Source organism: Nicotiana tabacum, chromosome 20 (genome assembly GCF_000715075.1).
Source record: "Nicotiana tabacum cultivar K326 chromosome 20, ASM71507v2, whole genome shotgun sequence".
In the NCBI taxonomy this organism is placed as follows: Eukaryota; Viridiplantae; Streptophyta; class Magnoliopsida; order Solanales; family Solanaceae; genus Nicotiana; species Nicotiana tabacum.
In genome coordinates this window covers 109,741,765-109,761,477 of record NC_134099.1, presented here as the reverse complement: position 1 = coordinate 109,761,477, position 19,713 = coordinate 109,741,765, and the positions used below count along the sequence as shown (strand labels likewise).

General features: G+C 37.9%; 1 protein-coding gene across 1 annotated transcript; it reads left to right on the top strand.

The window, feature by feature from the left end:
- The first annotated feature begins 12,893 nt into the window (after window positions 1-12,893).
- On the top strand, window positions 12,894-15,143 carry LOC107831605 (purine permease 1-like). Its single transcript, XM_016659388.2, has 2 exons — window positions 12,894-13,723; window positions 14,659-15,143. Exons 1-2 carry the CDS (start codon window positions 13,013-13,015, stop codon window positions 14,998-15,000), a joined length of 1,053 nt encoding a protein of 350 aa, XP_016514874.1. The 5' UTR covers window positions 12,894-13,012; the 3' UTR covers window positions 15,001-15,143.
- Window positions 15,144-19,713: the final 4,570 nt, after the last annotated feature.

The following is a 19,713-nucleotide window of genomic DNA, read 5'->3' as shown; positions in this document are numbered from 1 at the left end:
TGATTTGGAGTTGGCATGGTCGAAGCTCGTTTGCCTATTGAGGGTAGCCTATTTAACCGGTTCTTTTCAAAGTAGATTCGAAGTAATGGCCTGTGATTTTATAGCAACGATAGGGCATCCTCGAGTCGTATTAATTTGGCTGGTGCAGTCGTATTGACCGTAGTCATTTGTGTTTGGCCAGAGCCATTTTTGATCGCGAGTGTGGTAGTTTAGGCATCTATATCGAGGGTATGCCCTTTCGGGAGTCTTACAAATGCGACATATAGCCTAAACTTCGGGATCGATCATTATGCCTGTAGTAAGGTCTTACAAAATTTTCATTCCAGTTGAGGTCTTATAGTTTTTTCATGCCTGTTGAGGTCTTACAGTTTTCATGCCTGTAGAGGTCTTACAGTTTTTTCATGCTTGTTGAGGTCTTACAGCTTTTTCATGCCTGTTGAGGTCTTACAATTTTTTCATGCCTGTTGAAGTCTTACAGTTTTTCATTGCCACATTAAATAGGTCTCGCTAGACCGAGTCAGTCCGCTCGGGGTCTTATGGCCTCGGGTTTTTAAGTGAATGGCGATTGGTGACAGTCTCCGAGTCATCAAGTTTGTTTAGGCTCAGGGGCCATTACTCGTGAGCTCGGAGTTGCCTCATTGAGGGCTTACGTTTTTTAGAGATTCCAACCTTGGGGCCATGCGTTTCCGAGTTTGTGATGTTAGTCTCTGAGTGTTCGGGATAATTTTCCCTTTTGGAGATGTTCCGTAATTTTCGTGCTGCCTCGTTGGGGGCTTACAAGTTTGGAGTCCCGACCTTGAGGCCATGCGGGCACCGAGTTGTTGGCGCTAGTCTCCAAGTGTTTTGGAACATCCTCGGTGGAGGGATCCTCGTAGTGAAAATGCTGAATTTTCTTTGGAGTACGAGATGCTTTGGCAAAAGATGTTCTTTGATTGTTTGGCATAAGTACATGTTGTTTTGTTGCAGCGAGCCTGTCTTATGTGGACACGGTTCATTTGACCGTTTGGCCCAGTACATTGTTCTCTGTTGGAACTTTGTTTGTCGTTTCCTGGCTCTCCCGAGCAGATGACCCCTCAAAGGGGGGTGCCCTCCAATGTTCGGGGTTGATTGCAAAAGAAACCCTGCAAGCTTGTCGGATCCTCCTTAGGTAGCGTGTTGCCCCGTTAAGAACCTTGCCGGCGAAACCCTCTTCGGGATTAAAGCTCGGCCGAAGGGAAAGAGTGCAACGGATGCCATTAAGGCCTTGGGATCTTCAGGTTGAGTTAACACTTTTGACCGCCCTGATTGGGCGCCTGCATATGGGTTAGTGTAAAATAACGAAAGAGGGAGGTGGTTTTACCTTATCGCGGGGTGCGCAGGCATTGTTCTGAGACCTAGCGTGTCCCTGTTGTTTGGAACGAGGACTTTGTACAGCCCTCTGCTGTGTTTAATCGGGCTTAGCCGAAGACAGTTCGATTACCATATGACTCTTTTGAGAGCGGAAATATTGGTGTTGGCGCTACGTTACGTAACACGAACACTTTGCAAAAGATTGACTCTGTTTAACAGTTCGCGAACCAGAAATTCGGGTAAGGAATTCTGTTAACCCGGGAGAAGGTACTAGGCATTCCCGAGTTCCGTGGTTCTAGCACGGTCGCTCAACTATTATAATTGGTCTATTATCTGATTTTAGTACATGTTTTAGCCTATGGTGCAATTTTAACTTTATTAGCCACTTTTAGTTATTTTTAAGAAAAATTGCAATGTCATTTAAAATACACCTCGAACCACGTCACATAAATGCACCCGCAGTCCTCGGCATATTTTATCTAACAATATTGAGATTTAAATTTGGGTCACATAAATGTGCACCCGAGTTTAGGAAGGTAAATTATTAAAATAGCGTGCCTAAAGTAACTACGCATTTACTTAATTCCAAATTTAACTAAGTGATTGGATGGCACACCTCAAATTTATTTAAAAAAAATAACTAGGCAATTGAAAAATTCAAAAGCCCTTTCTTTTACAAGAGTACAAGGGTGTATATCCTATAACCTAAAAACCAAACGATCAAAATATGATAAATATCACATGAAGCTAATTAACAAATGAAACATATCACATTCTGCCAAAAAAAAATCAACGAGACGGTAACTCGACAAGCAGAAATATACGACTACAAAGATCAAACAAATCCATAGAAAGAGGTCTCAAACATATTAGACTTAAACAACAAGAACACCAAGCAATCACACAGCGATAAGCAATATATAAAATTTTAAGCATGATATTAAAAGAAATCACACCGTGAGCCTTCAGGAAGCATTGTATGAACCGAACCTTACAGATTTTCACTATGACAGAAATCTGGATCTGATTTTGCACTACAAACAGAACCTCGCCAAACTACCTCGATCTCGACAGTATCTCGGTCACAATTTCAAAAGATATTGAATGGATGATAACTGAACGGTCAAGCGAAGCTTGAAACCAGATTCAAGTTCCTCTCGTGCTCACAAAACTCCACTGGTTCGCTGCTGTCCTTTTCTTGTTTCTGTGCGTGTTTATGGCTATGTGTGGGTGTTTTCCAGCAAGCTATGGTATGGAGAAGGAGGAGCAATGATGGGTGTTAGAGAATAGTCGAGATCCGGCCGACTGTTCAAGGTCGTTTGCGTTTTTCCAGCGAGCTGGTGAGATCGGGTGAAAGGGAAAGGTTGTTGCTGCTGTTGAGTGCTATCGTGAGGAGGAAGACGGGTGGAGGTTGTTTTTGTTGGTGAAGGTTTAGGGTCTCTGGTTATTGTGTCCTACGTGAGGGGTGGTCGTTTTCCGACGATGGTGAGCTGAAGGGTGGTCGTCGATGGAGCTCGTGGATGTTGGTCCGGCATGCATGGGTCGTGTATGGCTGCTCAGGGTGTAGGCTGGCGTTTGGACAGCACAGCATCGCCGGCAGCGTAGGGTCGTTTGGACAGGAACAACGATGCGTAGGGGGGGTCGAGGGGTCGTGAAGAAAACGACGCAGGGGTGTGGGGGTCGTTTTTGCGCAGCTGCTGCGTATTTTGCTTTCCCAGCCTTCTTCCGTTATTTTTGTTTTTTCTTTTATTTATATAGTCTAGATTTAGGTAGGGTTTTGGGTTAAGGGGTATGGGCCTAGGAATTATGGGCTAGGCAATTATGGGCTAGGTCCAAAATTAGGCCTAAAGATGGGTTGCTCGAGCCCAAGCTCTATTCTTTCGCTGTGAACGAGATTAAAATTACGAGCCCATTTGTTAATTATTCCTACTATTCAAATAATTATTAAAATAAAACTAACCATTAAAACAAATCTATTTTTGGTATTTTCAAATATCATATTAAAATAAAAATACGATACTATTTTTTTTTAAGATTAAAAATGACTACAAAACATTAATGAACCTATTTTTGTAATTTTTGTTTTCTTGTAATAAAATAAAGTAAAAGAATCAAAATTACTTAAAATATCTATATTATGCCTAAATTAAATATTTACGCGCTAAAATATGAAAAATCTTGGGGAGGGTCAAAAATCACATGTCTACACGTACTAAATACAGTCTAATGAAAACAAGAGGGAGAAAAGATGTGATGCGAACGTCGGGCAGCTACCTTTCTAACTCCGATGACTCTGCTTCTGAGCGATCAACACCCGCTACTGGGTTCAGAAATACCTGAATCTGCACACAATATGCAAGGAGTAATGTGAGTACTCCAACTCAGTAAGTAATAAAAGTAAATAAAGTCTGAGTAGTAAGAAATCACGTAAAGCACATCATGGCACCATAGAGGGTACCGCATGTTTCCAAAACAGGATACAAATCAAATCACCTCGTTCAACTCCTATTTTGGGAAAAATCCTTTGAAAGTGCCTTTCTATCAATTTTTAGTAAAGTTCAGTGAAATTTATAGTGAAAATGATGAAAATTATAATCGATCCCTCGACCAAAACATAATTCGTATACAGCCCCTCGGGCAAACAGAAAGTTATAACCATTTCGTAACTTAAAAATCTCAGTGGAAGTAACAAAGCTAAATAAGTGACTAAATTCCGAATACCTTGTAAAAACATCAATTCAAAGGAAAGTTGTTTAAAAATATTTGTTTAACATTTCAATAGAGGCTCGGTCTAAAGATGAGTGAAAGAAGTAATAAATCAACATATGCAATAGAAACTCACTTTAAGGAGTGAAACCAGTAAGTTTATAAACAGGCCCCTTAGGCAAAGCATCACTCGTATACGTGTATATATAGCCCCTGGGCAAGCCTCTCAGTCACACATGACTCAACTCTTATCAATCAACACTCACACTCAGCATTCACGCTCAATAGGTACCATATAATAACCATTGCGGCGTGCAGCCCGATCCATATATCGCTGCGACGTGCAGCCCAATCCATATATATATATATATATCTGGTCCACACTCTATCCATGATGCCTTTGTCTCTCAAATTAGTCTCCAATTTCTCCGAATCTAACCAAAATCAGTTCCACATCATTAATACACGCTAAAGGAACAAAGCTCAAGCGAAAATTATCAAATTAACTCAAAAATCCCGAAATTGACCAAACCCGCCTGGGCCCACGTCTCAGAATCCGATAAAAATCACATCAATAGAATCCTCATCCTCCCACAGGTCTATACATACCAAGAACATCAAAATCGGACCTCAAATGGCTCCTCAAATCCCCACTCAAAGGTCTCTTAATATCAAGCCCTAATTACCCATTTTGCACTGATTTAATTTTCCCAAAATCTCACCACTAATTAGGCCTTTAATCACATATAAACGAGTAATGAAGTCAAGAATCTTACCTCCAAGATATTACCCTTTGGTTTCCTCAAGAATCCCTCTCAAAAGCTTCAATCCCGTTCAAAAATGGTGAAAAATATGAAAAAGGGTCGCAAATTGGCTATTTAATACTGCCCAGGTCATTAATACACTGCGATCGCGAGACCACCCACGCGATCGCGAAGAACAAACTCACAGCCTCCAAATTTTACTCAATGCGATCGCACACTTGCCCACGCAATCGCGAAGCTACAACCCACTAACCTATGTGATCGCGTACTCCCTCACGCGGTCGCGAAGAACAGCTGCTCCACCTCACGCGCCCCTTTTTCTACTATGCGATCGCAAGAAGACCCTCGCGACCGCATTGCACAAGACTGCCCAACCTATGAGATCGCAAACCTTCTTACGCAATCGCATAGAACAAATCTGTCTGCCTAAATCCTTACTCTACGCGATTGCGATTAAGGGAAATCTGCTGCTAAAACACCAGAAATCACAACTCCCCAAAGGCCAAAATTGCCCATTTGAGAATCCGAAATACACCCGAGGCCCCCCGGACCTCAACCATATATACAACACATCCTATAACCTCATTCAAACTTAGTTGATCCTTCGAAACACCAAAACAATGCCAAAAACACCAAATTCACATCAAATTCAAGCCTATGAACTTTGAAATTTCTAAATTCCACCAACGATGCCGAAAGCATCCAAAACACCTATGATTGACCTGAAAATTTGCACACGTATCTAAAATGACATTACAAATCTTCTCCAACTTCCGGAATTCCATTCCGAATCCTATATCAAAATCTCACCTATCAGCCGAAAAACGCCAAAAATCTCAATTTCGCCAATTCAAGCCTAAACCTTCCACGGACCTCCAAAATACATTCCGATCATGCTCCTAAGCCTCAAATAACCTAACGGAGCTAACCAAATCAAAAAAAATTGCAATCTGAGATCATATACTAACAAGTCAAAACTTGGTCAAACCTTTCAAATATTAAGCTTCAAACTGAAAACTATTCTTCCAAATTCATTTCGATTGCCCTAAAAACCAAAATCGACAAATACATAAGTCATAATACATCACACGGGGATAGTCATGCCCGAGGGCGAGTGAAGTGCAAAAGCTCAAAACGATCGGTCGGGTCGTTACAGTTATTAAGTATTATTTATGTTGCACGGGATCATCCTTTAGACTAAAAAACTTAGGACCCCCTCATCTTTGTTTTACTATCAATCATTTTATTTATTTGTCCTTTCTCTTATACTAATTCATATAATTCAAGTTCAGTCGGGACCCACCGTTGTAGACCCCGAGAAGTGTCTAACACCTTCTCCTTAAGGTAATTTCAGCCCTTACCCAACCTTTGGTGACGCAACTAGTTAATCCAGAGTTATCTACAAATAGGTGCCCTAACGCACCTTAAAAATTGTTAGGTGGTGACTCTTCTCTTTTAAAACCCTTCCATAAATGATTTTTCAATGTCAAAACCCGGTTTCGCGAGAAAAGGGGGCGCGACAACTAGTAAGTGCCGAGCCTAACCTCGACAAAGTAGTGACGAGGCTAAGGCGGGTCACCTACGCTAAAACCTGTACCCAGTCTATAATAATGATAGAATAATAATAATACAGTACAGAATTAAACAGCCAACAGGAAATGATAACTGTAGCCTCGAAAATAAACCACTGCCGTCCGGAATTACCAATCTTTACTACTTCAAACAGAATATCGGAAAACATTGCAACTTAAGAATTAGAAACATATAGGTTGTTGCAGCGCGCAACTCGATCCCACCATAAAACACATAATCCTCCCTTATTCCACCATAACAATATCAATAATAGTAAATAATATATATATGTTTGTTGCGACGTGCAACCCGTTCCCCCATATATCAATATCAATATCATAATTCACCCTTATTTCACCATATCAATCCATCCTTATTTCACCTGTGCGGCGTGCAACCTGATCCCATCATATTAGTGCCAAATAGTAAATGTACACAGTCAAATCAACATGCTAAATCACAAGGCCTTTACGATAAATAAATAGTAAACTGAACCAAGAAAAAGAAACTTGTTCAATATAGTATCTACACAAATAATACTACTCAGCAAGACCAAGCCAGCGATTTACAATTAGAAGGTACAAACAAGTCAAATGAAGGAAATAGTAGGGATTAAGGGAACTATGAAAAGAGCTAACATGGTTAACAGAAGAAAATATTGATTAACACGTATCAATTAAGCATGGAAAGCATTTAGAGCATGTAACAATTAAGATAGGAGGGAAAATAATTAAGGAAAAGCGATGAATCAGGGAAAACAGATAATTCGACAGCGTATAAGCACTCGTCACCTTGCATATATGTCGCTCACATGGAATTCACAAAGCACAAAGTCTGAGGGTTCCTAATTCCCTCAAGTCAAGGTTAGACGCAACACTTACTTTGCTCCAAAAGCCACTCAAAGCTCAATCACAGCTTTGCCTTTCAAACACGCCTCCGAACTACCAATATCTAGAAAATTACCAACCAAACGTTTCAAAATAAGCCTTAGGAATCACCCACGATCAATAAGAATTCAATTTAGGCCATTATTGAAAAAGTCAACAAAAGTCAACCCCCAAGCTCGCTTGGTCCAAACCCGAAATTCGGACCAAAACCCGATTATCCATTCACCCCCGAGCTCGGATATGTAATTGATTTTGGAATCTGATCTCAATTTGAGCTCTAAATCATCAATTTATCAAATCCTTAGTTTCTACCCAAAAATCCCCCATTCCACCACGAAAACCTGAGATTCTAGGTTGAAATATTGTAAAATGAAGTGAAAAATTGAAAGAAACGAATTAAGAATCACTTACCTATGATTTGGGAAAGAAGGGATCTTTGGAAAATCGCCTAGAGAGTTTCTTGTTTTGAAAGTTTTGAAAAATAAGCAAAAATCACATTTAAGTCAAGTTTTACCAGCTGCAGATGTCACAAATGCGACCTAGGCATCGCAAATGCGAAGACCACAATTACGAGAAATCCATCACATTTGTGAAGATTCCCACATTTCTGCCATCTTGGCAAATGTGAAGAAAAGTTCACAAATGCGAACTAAGTTGGCCGCAAATGCGATCCAGTGATCGCAAATGCGAAAACTGCCTCCCCATGTCCCAGTTCGCAAATGCGAACGACTGTTCGGAAATGCGAACAACTGTTCGGTAATGCGAATGTTGGCCTTCCCACCCACTTTTCTCAAATGAGAACCCAACAGTGGTTGCAAATGCGATACTTGACCTCGCATTTGCGAGATCTGAGGCCTGTACCAAAAATTTGATGCACAACAATGTTCTAAGTACTTTCACTCCGTAACCTATCCCAAACTCATCCGAGCCCTCGGGGCTCCAAACCAAATATGCACACAAGTCTAAAATATCATATGAGCTTGCTCGTGCGATCAAATTGCCAAAATAACAATTAAACCCACGAATTTAGCACCAAATCAAATGAAATTCTCAAGAATACTTTGAAATTCCTATTTTCACAACCGGACAACCGAATCACGTCAAACCAACTCCATTTCTCACCAAATTTCACAGACAAGTGTTAAATATTAAAATGAACTTGCACAGGGATCCAGAACCAAAATACGGACCCGATACCAACAAGATCAAACATTATTAATTTCTTAAAAACCATCAAATTTTAAGACTTTCAATTTTCATCAAAAATTCATAACTCAAGATAGGGACCTTCGAATCCAATTCCGGGCATACGCCCAAGTCCCATATTTCGATATGGACCCACCAGGACTATCAAAATATGAATCTGGGTCCGTTTACCAAAAATATTGACCGAAGTCAATTCAAATGATATTTTTAATCAAAAATAGTTATTTTTATCAACTTTCAACACAAAAGCTTTTTAGAAACATGCTCGGACTGTGCACGCAAATCAAGGAGGGATAAAATGAGGTTTTAAAGGCCCCAAAACACAAAAATTGGTTTTAAATCATAAGATGACCTATCGGGTCATCACAGTTAGCGAGTACATGAGCTACTAAGTGTCAACATAATCTAAGACTTTACTACAGTTGTCTAAGAAAATAGAACAATAATGAATAAACATGAAAGGAAGGAGAGTCAAGGTCTGGAGGCGTCCTAGCAGCAACCTCAATGTCTCCGAACAGGTACTAGCACCACTTTAGCAATCACCCCATCTAGATGTACCTGGATCTGCACACGAAATGCAGAGGTAGTATGAGTACAACCGACCCAATATACTCAATTAGTAACACGTCTAACCTTTGGCTGAAAGTGGTGACGAGCTCAGAAGGATACAGTCAAAATCAAAATAATGAAAATACAGACATATCAAAGAGAATGACAGTAATAACTTAGAGAAACTTCCATATTCAGCTCGTTCACAGTATAGAAATTTACACACGCTTTTGAAGTTCAACAATATAAGCCCAACACTACTGAAATATGCCAAATAGAGCTAGCATGAGGAATTTTACATCTCTATGCCTACATGTCAAATGTAATATATCACAGTGATATTCTCAGGTACTCACACTCTCAAAATGCTCAATCCGTCTATATCTTATTCTCTCTCAACACTCACAATCACTTAGCACTGTATGGGTGCCTGGCATTAATACCCCTCACCAAAGCACGTGTATATAAATCACTGTGCCTTTGCTCACAACTGGTATGTTAGACTGTGGAGGGGCGGATCCTGCCCAAGCACTAATATAAAGTCAATATGGCCTGCTGCGGCGTGTAGCCTGATCCATAATAACACTCTCAAACCGGCTTTCAGGCCCAATTCAGTCATCAATCTATCCTGTCTCACAGGCTTACAAGTCTCATACTACTCGGCCCAAACAATGATAACATAATATAACAGTAAATGATAACAAAGACTGAGATATGATAAGCGTATGAACAAATATGACTGACTACATAATTACAGTTTACAGAAATAACTCAACATTAGAAATAACCTCAGTGGGTCCCAACAGAATAAGCAAATAGACTAAACATGATTTCTAAAATGAATCACAACTCAATTACTTTAACACGTATGAATTACACGGATAAAAAAGACTAGATAACTACACAATACCACATAATCAACTGAGTCATAATTACCACTATACACACTCACACGCCCATCACTTAGCATGTGTGTCACCCCAATACCAACCATATAACACGTATTCCAGGGATTCATACCCTCGGTACAAAATTTAAAAGTGTTACTTACCTCAAAGTGCAAAACTCAATGCTCCAACAAACCCTTGCCTCACAAATCGGCATCTAAATGACTCGAATCTAGTCACAAATAACTTAATACAATCAATACAAGCTATAGGAATCCATCACATATGATAAAGCTATGTTCTTTAACAAAATTCAAAAAGTCAACCCTGGGCACATGCCTTGCAATACGGCAAAATTTAAAATCCGAACACCCATTCAATAACGAGTCCAATCATACCAAAATTATCCAATTCCAACCAACAATCGACCCACAAATCCACAAATCTTACTCTCCAATACCTAATCCAAAATCACCCAAATTTTACCTCAAAAACACATAATCTATGTGGGAAAATCAATGGGTATTCAATTTTAATGGACAAAAGTGATCCAAAGTTACTTACTCATTTATTTGTAGTAAAATCCCTCACAAAAATTGCGCCTAGCCGAGCTCTACAAGTTAAAATATGAAATAATACACTAACCCACGATTTGGGGGTTTTAAATCTGCTCAGGTGCTGCAATTTCGCGAAAGAAGAAAATGCCTCGCGTTCGTGAAGCATAAAAATTATCAGCTGAAGAAATTCTCTTACACGAATGCGACATCCCAGTCGCAAACGCGATGACCCGAACCACAAAGCTTCGCGATCGCAGTCCTCATCTCGTGATGGCGATGAACAAAAATACCTGCCACCCTGGGTCTTGCCTCCCTTCTACGCGAACACAACCTTCCTCCCGCATTTCCAATGCACACCTACTAGAACCTTTGTGAACGCGACCAACTTCTCGCGAACGCAATGCACAAACTTCACAAGTCACCCAAGGACTCTTCACGATCGTGAGCCATCCCTAGCCAACGTATATAAGGAAAGCAGATACAACAATTTCAGCAGTCCAACAAATCCAAAAATGAGCCGAACATGATCTGAATCACATCCGAGGCCCCCGGGACCCCATCAAAACATTCCAACAGGTTTTAAAACGTGACACAAACTTAGTCGAAGCCTCAAATAACATCAAACAATATCGAAATCATGAATCGCACCCAATTCAAGCCTAATGAACTATTGAACTTCCAACTTCTAAAACCCATGCTGAAACACACCAAACCAAATCCGATTGACTTCAAATTTTGCACACAAGTCATAAATGATACAACAGACTTATTTCAATTCCTGGAACCAAAATTCGAGCCCGGTATCAATAAATTCAACTCTCGATCAAACTTCTCAACTTTCAAAATCTTCAGCTTTCCAACTTTCGCCAATTTAAGCCAAAATAACCTACAAGCCTCCAACTCAATATCCAGACATACTCCTAAGTCCAAAATCACCATACAAAGTTATCGAAATCATCAAAACTTCGTTCTGAAGTCGTTTACTCATAAGTCAATATCCTATCAACTCTTTCAACTTAAGCTTCCAACCTTAGGATACTTCATTCCGAAACATTCCGGAACCAAACCAACCACCCGACAAATCACATAACCACAAATAAATATAGAATAAGCAATAAATGCAGGAACAGGGTGACAATATTCAAAACGACCGGCCGGGTCATTACAGTGTCATGAAGGATTTCGACAATTGGTGAAATCATAACTCTAGGCCTTGTCTCCAACCTTTAGTATCTTTAGTTGTTAATTTACTAAATTAATTTGTTAGTTACTTAGTTAGACATAAGAATCTAACTTAGAAATTGTTCGAGTTTGTCTTCTTTGTGATAGTGAACAAATATAGCTAAACCTTAGTTTCCTATGAGATTCGACTCCGGACTTTTATACCAGATTATATCTGCAATGACCGCTTATTCTTTTTAGGAATAGAGTTGGGCGTGATCATTAGCTAATATTTTAAAAGGTACAATATTGTTGATTAGCTCAGTCTTGACAGTCAGGTGTTCATAAGCACATGACTCAAACAAAAAACCGAGAAGCCGTCCAATTTTGATTTTCTTTTTCTTAATTTCTGTTTTTTTTTTGGTCGTGTTGTAGTCATGTCTAACAGTTTCTTTTGGTTTCCCACCTGGTGTCTGGTACCCACATTGAAGCCCGACTATATTCGAATTCGTGCCGGATAAGGCCCCATTCAGGGGGTAGCGCTTCCTACTAAGGATTTTTCCATATCCAGGGCTCGAACTCGAGACCTTTGGTTAAGGAAGGAGCAGCCTCATCCATTGCACTACGTCGTATGTCTAACAGTTATTTGTGGCCAACTGAAACATTGAATTTTAAATTGGACAGGTGTTGCACATTTAAAAGTGCATATATACGAAACGAAGGGGATCCTCACTGGAGAGGTCTGAATCCTTTCTGGTTCTAGACACGCTTTCATATAAGAAAAACTGTTATTGTTGGCATATTAGGGGCTATTCATATGTATTAACAAAAATCCACGTTAAGTTTATGGGTGACTATTCATATGTTTCTCTGCACAGGTGGAAATGCAAGGTTCTACCCACCCACTCTTAATCGTCCCATCCTTGTTATATTTTAATCCATATTTTTGTCTTCAAAAGTGTAATTGCAAAATTCAACGCTAGCCAGCAGAATAGGCAAGGCTATTTACACGGCACACTCCAGTCCACGGTGGGCTAAGCGTTTGTTCTAGAAATTCAACGCTGCAATTTAATAATAAAACTACTCACAATCATTGCCTTTTTGGTCTTTGCTCTACTACTATTTTTTAAATGTTATATCCTCCCCATGTGAATCATAAGAAAATTACTACTGCAATAATATTAATCATAAGAAAGCCTTCTTAAAGTGGGACCACTCCATGTCGTGAAACAAATAATGGGAATGTACTAAGTTGTTTCTCAATTATAAATACCAGGCTGCAGATCTGATCACTGCAAGAGATCCAAATATCCAAACCTTAGTAGAAGAAGAAGACCATTCAGCCTGAGCAGCAGACTACTCCAACTTAGTATCCAAATCGCTTGAAAATAAGTATGGAACATCAAGGATTAAGCACCACTATGAGGAGAATCCTCCTGCTGATTAATTGTTTAATACTCGCAGTTGATATCTGCGGTGGTCCTCTAATGATGCGTTTATATTATGTTGAGGGAGGTTCAAGAATATGGTTTAGCAGTTGGTTACAAACTGCTGGATGGCCAATCACTCTTATACCTCTTGTCATCCTATACTTCTATCGTCAAAAAACCGAAGGCACTAATGCCAAGTATTACTTGATAACACCCCGAATTTTCATCGCATCTTTCATCATTGGCGTTGTCACTGGTCTTGATGATTTTCTTTATTCGTGGGGCGGGTCAAAACTTCCCGTATCAACCTCTTCACTTCTCCTTGCTGCTCAACTTGCCTTCACGGCAATAGGTGCTTTCTTTATAGTGAAGCTGAAGTTCACACCTTACTCTATCAATGCAGTAGTTCTGTTGACACTTGGTGCTGTTTTATTAGGTGTTCGATCTAATGGTGATCGGCCAGAGGGTGTGACAAGTAAAGCCTATATTATTGGTTTTATGATGACACTTCTGACAGCAGCTTTATATGGAGTCATTTTGCCTTGTATTGAGTTGATTTACTTGAAGGCAAAGCAAGCTATTACTGCTACGTTAGTATTAGAGATTCAAATGGTCATGTATTTTGCTGCTACTGCTTTTTGCACAGTAGGAATGATCGTTAATAACAACTTCAAGGTAATTTCGTTAATAACAACTTCAAGGTAATTTTTTCTTCCCCTGTAGCTCATTTCTGCCCACGCATCTTACTCACTCTGTCACATTTTATGTGATACTATTATTTTGTGGGTTGAAATTCTATGCATTGTCTCAAATTTTTTCTATTTTTATATTTATTGGTAACATGATGAAAGAGCAATTGACATGTTATTACTAGTTAGAAATGCAAAAGAGCTTTACGGTGTAAGGATGAATTATTTAAATCTTTTCTATATTTAATTTGTTTCAAATAAAATGATATATTTTTACAAATGAAAGTATTTATATTTAAATTTCGAAATGCAAGTTTAAAATCACAAGTTTGAAAAGTCTTAAAGACACACAAATATTATAAAATATGCCTAAGACCCAAGTTTTTTATTTATTTTTTCTTAAATTTAGTGTCGAGACGCAGATTAAGTCACATAAATCGCAAAAGAGATCGTAATATATGTTTCTCGTTTGCTGTTAATTACCATTAGATCCCTAAGACCTTTATATTCGTTGGAAACCTTTTTTTCCCCTCTCTTTTCATTTATTTCTCCTTATCTCATTTCCCATAAAGTTTTCTGATCTTAATGATAAGAGAGAACAAAAGCATGTAATGAGTTGTGAGTTTGACTTTAACAGTTGGAAACCTAAATTATTCATATCCTAATTTCTAAACTCTTGACATGGTATACATTTTTTTATCGTGGGTTTAAGTTGACTGAGACATTTTGCGAGCATGAGGTATTATTGTATTAAATTTGGATATATCAAAAGTATATGAAAGCTAGAGTAATATACTGGATTCGAATAGATTTACCTAAAAGTTTTGTATCATAGATACTTCCCAAGGTTTCAATTTTGTCTTAGCTATATATACAATCTTTTTAAAGAGCAACAATTAAGATATTGATTGAAATTTGCAGGCAATATCAAGGGAGGCAAAACAATTTAATCTTGGAGAAGCTAGATATTATACAGTGATAGTATGGACTACCATTGTTTGGCTGTGCTTCTTTGTGGGTGTCATTGGAGTCATTTACTGTTCTTCTTCTTTAATGTCTGGTGTTATGATCGCAGTTTTACTTCCTGTTACTGAGGTATTAGCTGTAGTTTTCTTTAGGGAAAATTTTTTAGTTGAAAAGGGCCTTGCTCTTTTCCTTTCTCTTTGGGGTTTCGTCTCATGCTTTTATGGAGAATTCAGGCAAACAAAGAAGCAAAAGAACAAAAGTCTAAAATCTGAGATGACAACGACGCGTACAGTTTGATTTACTATTCATGGCTATATAGATGAAGAGTTTTTATTTTTGTAGAAAATAATGTATGCTATTTTGTGGAATACGTATCTATTCATTAATGATAAAAGGAGAAATTTATTCAACTGAAGTAAACACTTTTCTTTTATTTTCAATATCTCTTCCATCTTAAAAAGCAAATGTTATCTAAAACCCAATTTGTTTAATTTCACTCCATTTATCTCTTCACAAGTGGAAAATGGTTTCAAGAAAAGTGGAAATGCAAATTTCCCAGCCAACCAGTAGCATGGATATGGCTATTTACATGGCGCAAGTCATGCTTGAGATACTATTCTAGTAAGGAAAATAGTGTATTTGGTCTTTCTATTGTTACCTAATTATGATTTAGTCCACGTATAATTTAACTTAGCAATTTTGACCATCAATTAACATAAATGTGTAACTTTAGTCCCTGCATTGATAGTAGCTTAACGATGTTAGTTTTGGCAAAGAGTAATTTTTGCCTTACACTATATCCTATTATCCCCTCCTCTACAAAGGATATAGTGTTTGGATCAAGTTATTTTGTCGTTTGCCCGAAGCATTATAATTCTCTATAAAAGCATTTCTATCACTGGACAGGAAAACTTGGTTATTATATTAGTAATCCATCTTTTCCTCGAGAAATTTATGGGTCATGTGCCCAAGAATCTGCTGGTGACTCCGACTGGATCCAATGATTGAAACAATGTTCGCTTCATGAAAAAGCGGGCAGATGTATAATCCAGGTGTAATATGTGTATAGTTATATACAATTATTGTACAATCTATAAATAGCTGTTAAAAAATGCAAATTAGCTATTTGTATTAAGATTCTTTAATTAGTGGTATTTAGTCTCTATTGACTTCAATATCTGGATTCGAGTATTATGGTTAAGATTAATACAGACAACCATTATCTTCAAAAGAAAAAGGAAAAGTGGTGCAATCACGAAAAGTGCATATTTGATTAATCTTAAGACTATACGTAGACAATAAATTTGCATCAAGAAAATATAATCGAGACCGAAAAATATTGCAATAACCGTAGTATTTAATTTTAAATAATATGAGTGTACAATCTCTATGAATCCAATCTAATTCTTCTTTCTAATAGTAAATAAATTCAAGGGTCTTTGAGATTGATCTTGAATATATATTTTAATTTGTTGTCACGAACGATGATCTTGAATTCAACTAGCAATTTTAATTTGTTGCCACGAACGATGATCTTGAATCGAATTTTGATTTGAACTCGTACTCCTTGAACCTTGATTTATTCTTCGTTCTTGAGTTTGGACTTGATTTCTTGAACTTGAACTTTTGACTGCTTGAAGCTTGAAACATGTAAAGAAATTTTCGGTCTTTGATCCACCAGCTCTCTCTTGCTTCTTGTTATAGCTTCTCGTGTCTTTTCTAAGTTATGAATATCCTTATTTATAGTTGTGGAAGGGAAGAATTATGATGGGAACAAACTCTTCTCGACCAATCAGTTTGAAGAGTGACAAGCCCGTATTTGGTTGGCCAGAACATGTCACTTGCATATGTGGTACGCTTTTATTGATCTTTTAATTTGACTTGACATGCCTTGTCATTATAACATGTGGCACGATCCTATTGATCTTTCATTTGACTTGACATGTCATGTCATTTGACACGTGACGCCAAGCTGTGCCTCTAGAAAGATGACATATTCGGTCTAATAAAGTGGCTTATTATTTGTAGTCCGACTAAATGGTCAACTAATATTTATTGAACTTAAGTAATTAATCCAATTATATTAACCCATAACATTTATTTATATGAAATTATATTTAATTTAAGATTAAATCGGAATATTTTATGGATTTAAATCTAATAAAATTTTGTAGGTCTAATGCTTCCTACTTCAAGGCATGCCGTACATTATTTGAAGATTATGCTTGAAGTATTACAAAAACATTTACTTTTTCTTTTCCCAACCTTTTGGCTTAGTTTAAGAATAAATAACATATATCTCAAATGACAAGCAATTCTACTTAGTGCAGACTTTGTAAGGCACTTAAAGTTGGACTATTCGTGAGCACATAATTGCTTTCTTTCTCGTGCCAGCACTAAAGCAGTTTTGAATTCATCGAATTGACTATTAATAGTATTGGATGTTGCCCGTGTCCTAATCCAAGTAATAATCTGAAAGGCACACCTATTCAGATTTGAACTCGTTCCTCTTTGTCCTACTCATTCTTCAACCCCTACTATGAAAACACTTTTGAATCCAATTAGGAGTCAAATTATCGAGTACCACATCGAATTCTAAAGGGCCAACCACTACCGTTTGAAATCTATAAATGCTGCATGCTCTCACGTTTGTTGAGAATCCATTTGCCTCGTTCACCAGCAATCCCAAATTTCTCGAGTGCATATTTGGCAGGTAAATTCTTTTCCTCTCTCTTTCAAATTTCGTCACCTTTTCACCTTTTCAAATTTCGTCACCTTTTCACCGCCAGCATACCTGTGGTGTAAAATTAATAACTTGCAGTAGAAAGTTCAAATTATGGTCCGTTTGATTCTACTTAAGCTAGACCTTTAGTTTTAGAACATATCTGAAATTCACAATTAGAATATTCGCGAATTACCCTAGGCAATTTTTCTATCATGCTGATATTTTCAGATTTGTGCGACTTCACCCAAAGTTTTATATCTTGATATAGGAACGTCGGAATCGCAAGCCGTTTGATTTTTCAGAAACTAGAGTTCAAGATATACTGCATGTCTAAAATAAGGGTTTAAACACCTTGTGGATCGTTTCATATATGTTTTTTAAGTCGGTTTTAAATTCTAACGCGTCAACAGTTTCAAATTATCACAGCTTCACCAAAACTTTTATATCTTGATGCTACAATATCGGAATTGAAAACGGTTTTGATTCTAGAAACTAGACTCAGAGAGATTCATTCTCACCAAAAATTCTGGCCCGAATCATGCTGAAGTTTTCTAGGAGTAAGAACTCATTTTTGGAATCTGACACGCCATGGTAGGTAACCATCTTTCTTATACTTGTGTTCTTTTTGCTGTCTTCTTTTTGTAGGAAATGAAGATATCTTTGCCAATAATAGTAGGCACATATAGATGGAAAAATTCGTGGTAACAAATAGAAGGACAAATCTTCAACATTATATGAGAGGACAAATCCGTGACAACATAAAGAAGGATCAAATCCATACAGTGGCCAACCTAAGGTGTAGAGGGATTTAAACGTCCATCTTAAGATTAAAAAATTATAGTTCCTTTAAAGAATAACCCCATGAAGAGGCCAACTTAAGGTCAAAGGGACTTCAACGTCCACCTTAAGATTGGAAAATTATAGTTTTTTTTAGGACAAACCTGCGAAGAGACCAACTTAAGGTGCAAAGGGACTTAAATGTCCACCTCAAGATTGAAAAATTATATTTCCTTTTAAGGAAACCGGCGAAGAGGCCAACTTAAAGTGTAAAGGAACTTAAAAGTCCACTTTAAGATTCAAAAATTATGGAGCCTCATCCTGAAGACTTGGTGGACTTGCAGACTTCAACTTGAAGACCGAAACACTTGAAGATTTGATGAACTTGAAGATTTAGTGGACTTTAACTCTTCAACTTGAAGAGTGTGGATTTTTAAACTTCAACATGAAGAATTAGTAGACTTGAAGACTTAGAGGGCATAAATAATTCAACTTGAAGAACCATGAACTTGAGGACTTCAACTTGAAGACTTGGAGGCCTTGAATACTTTAACTTGAAGATCGGCGAACTTGGAGACTTAGAGGGCTTAAATACTTCAACTTGAAACCGGCAAACATGAAGAACGATGGACTTGAAGACTTAGAGGGTTTAAATACTTCAACATGGAGGCTTGGAATGCTTGAATAATTCAACTTGAAGACTTGGAATGCTTGAATACTTCAACTTGAAAATAGGAGGACTTGAATACTTCAAACTGAAGGCAAAGCAGACAAAACAAATTCAAATTGACATAGCATTAAAGACTTCAACTTGAAGATTTGGCCTTCTACTAAAAGACTACATCCATTCGTCAGAGATGCGAATTTGCTACTGAGGTTTGCCCCCTTTAAATCATATAGGATCCAAAGTTCAACAGAAAAATGGCATTACAGCCATATTTCCAAGTACTGATTGAATGGGTTATATTCCATCATTTTTATTCGAACAACGGTTGGGAAAATATGTATCTTTTGAACTTATCCGACTAAACATAGAATAAAACTATAAGGTGCCTACGTACCTCGGTGAAGAGGATCAAGTCATACCAAAATGGGTGAGCTTTTTTTTCCAGTGTGCTAAATTTTTCCTAGGCCGTCTCTTTCGAGGTTTACAACCTAGCAGACTTTTTTGGGGGGCAAGGGGCGTACACAGTTTATACTCTTGCGGGCCAGGAGTAACATGTAGTTTATACTCTTGCATTAAGAAGCGTTGAATTTTCAAGGATAATAGTTCTTCAAAAACATGTCATTGATAGGGCCGATTCTCATGCCATCTGCATCAACCAGCTTGTAGGCTCCACTTGAATAAATTTCTTGCACGACATATGGCCCATCCTATTTTGAAGTGAACTTCCCTACAGTTTTATGAGAAGTAATAATGGGTCTTCATATGGCAAGTACTTGGTCTCCTACTTGAAAGGATCTTGGGCGAACTATTTTATTGGAGGTGCGAGATTATCGAGCTTGAT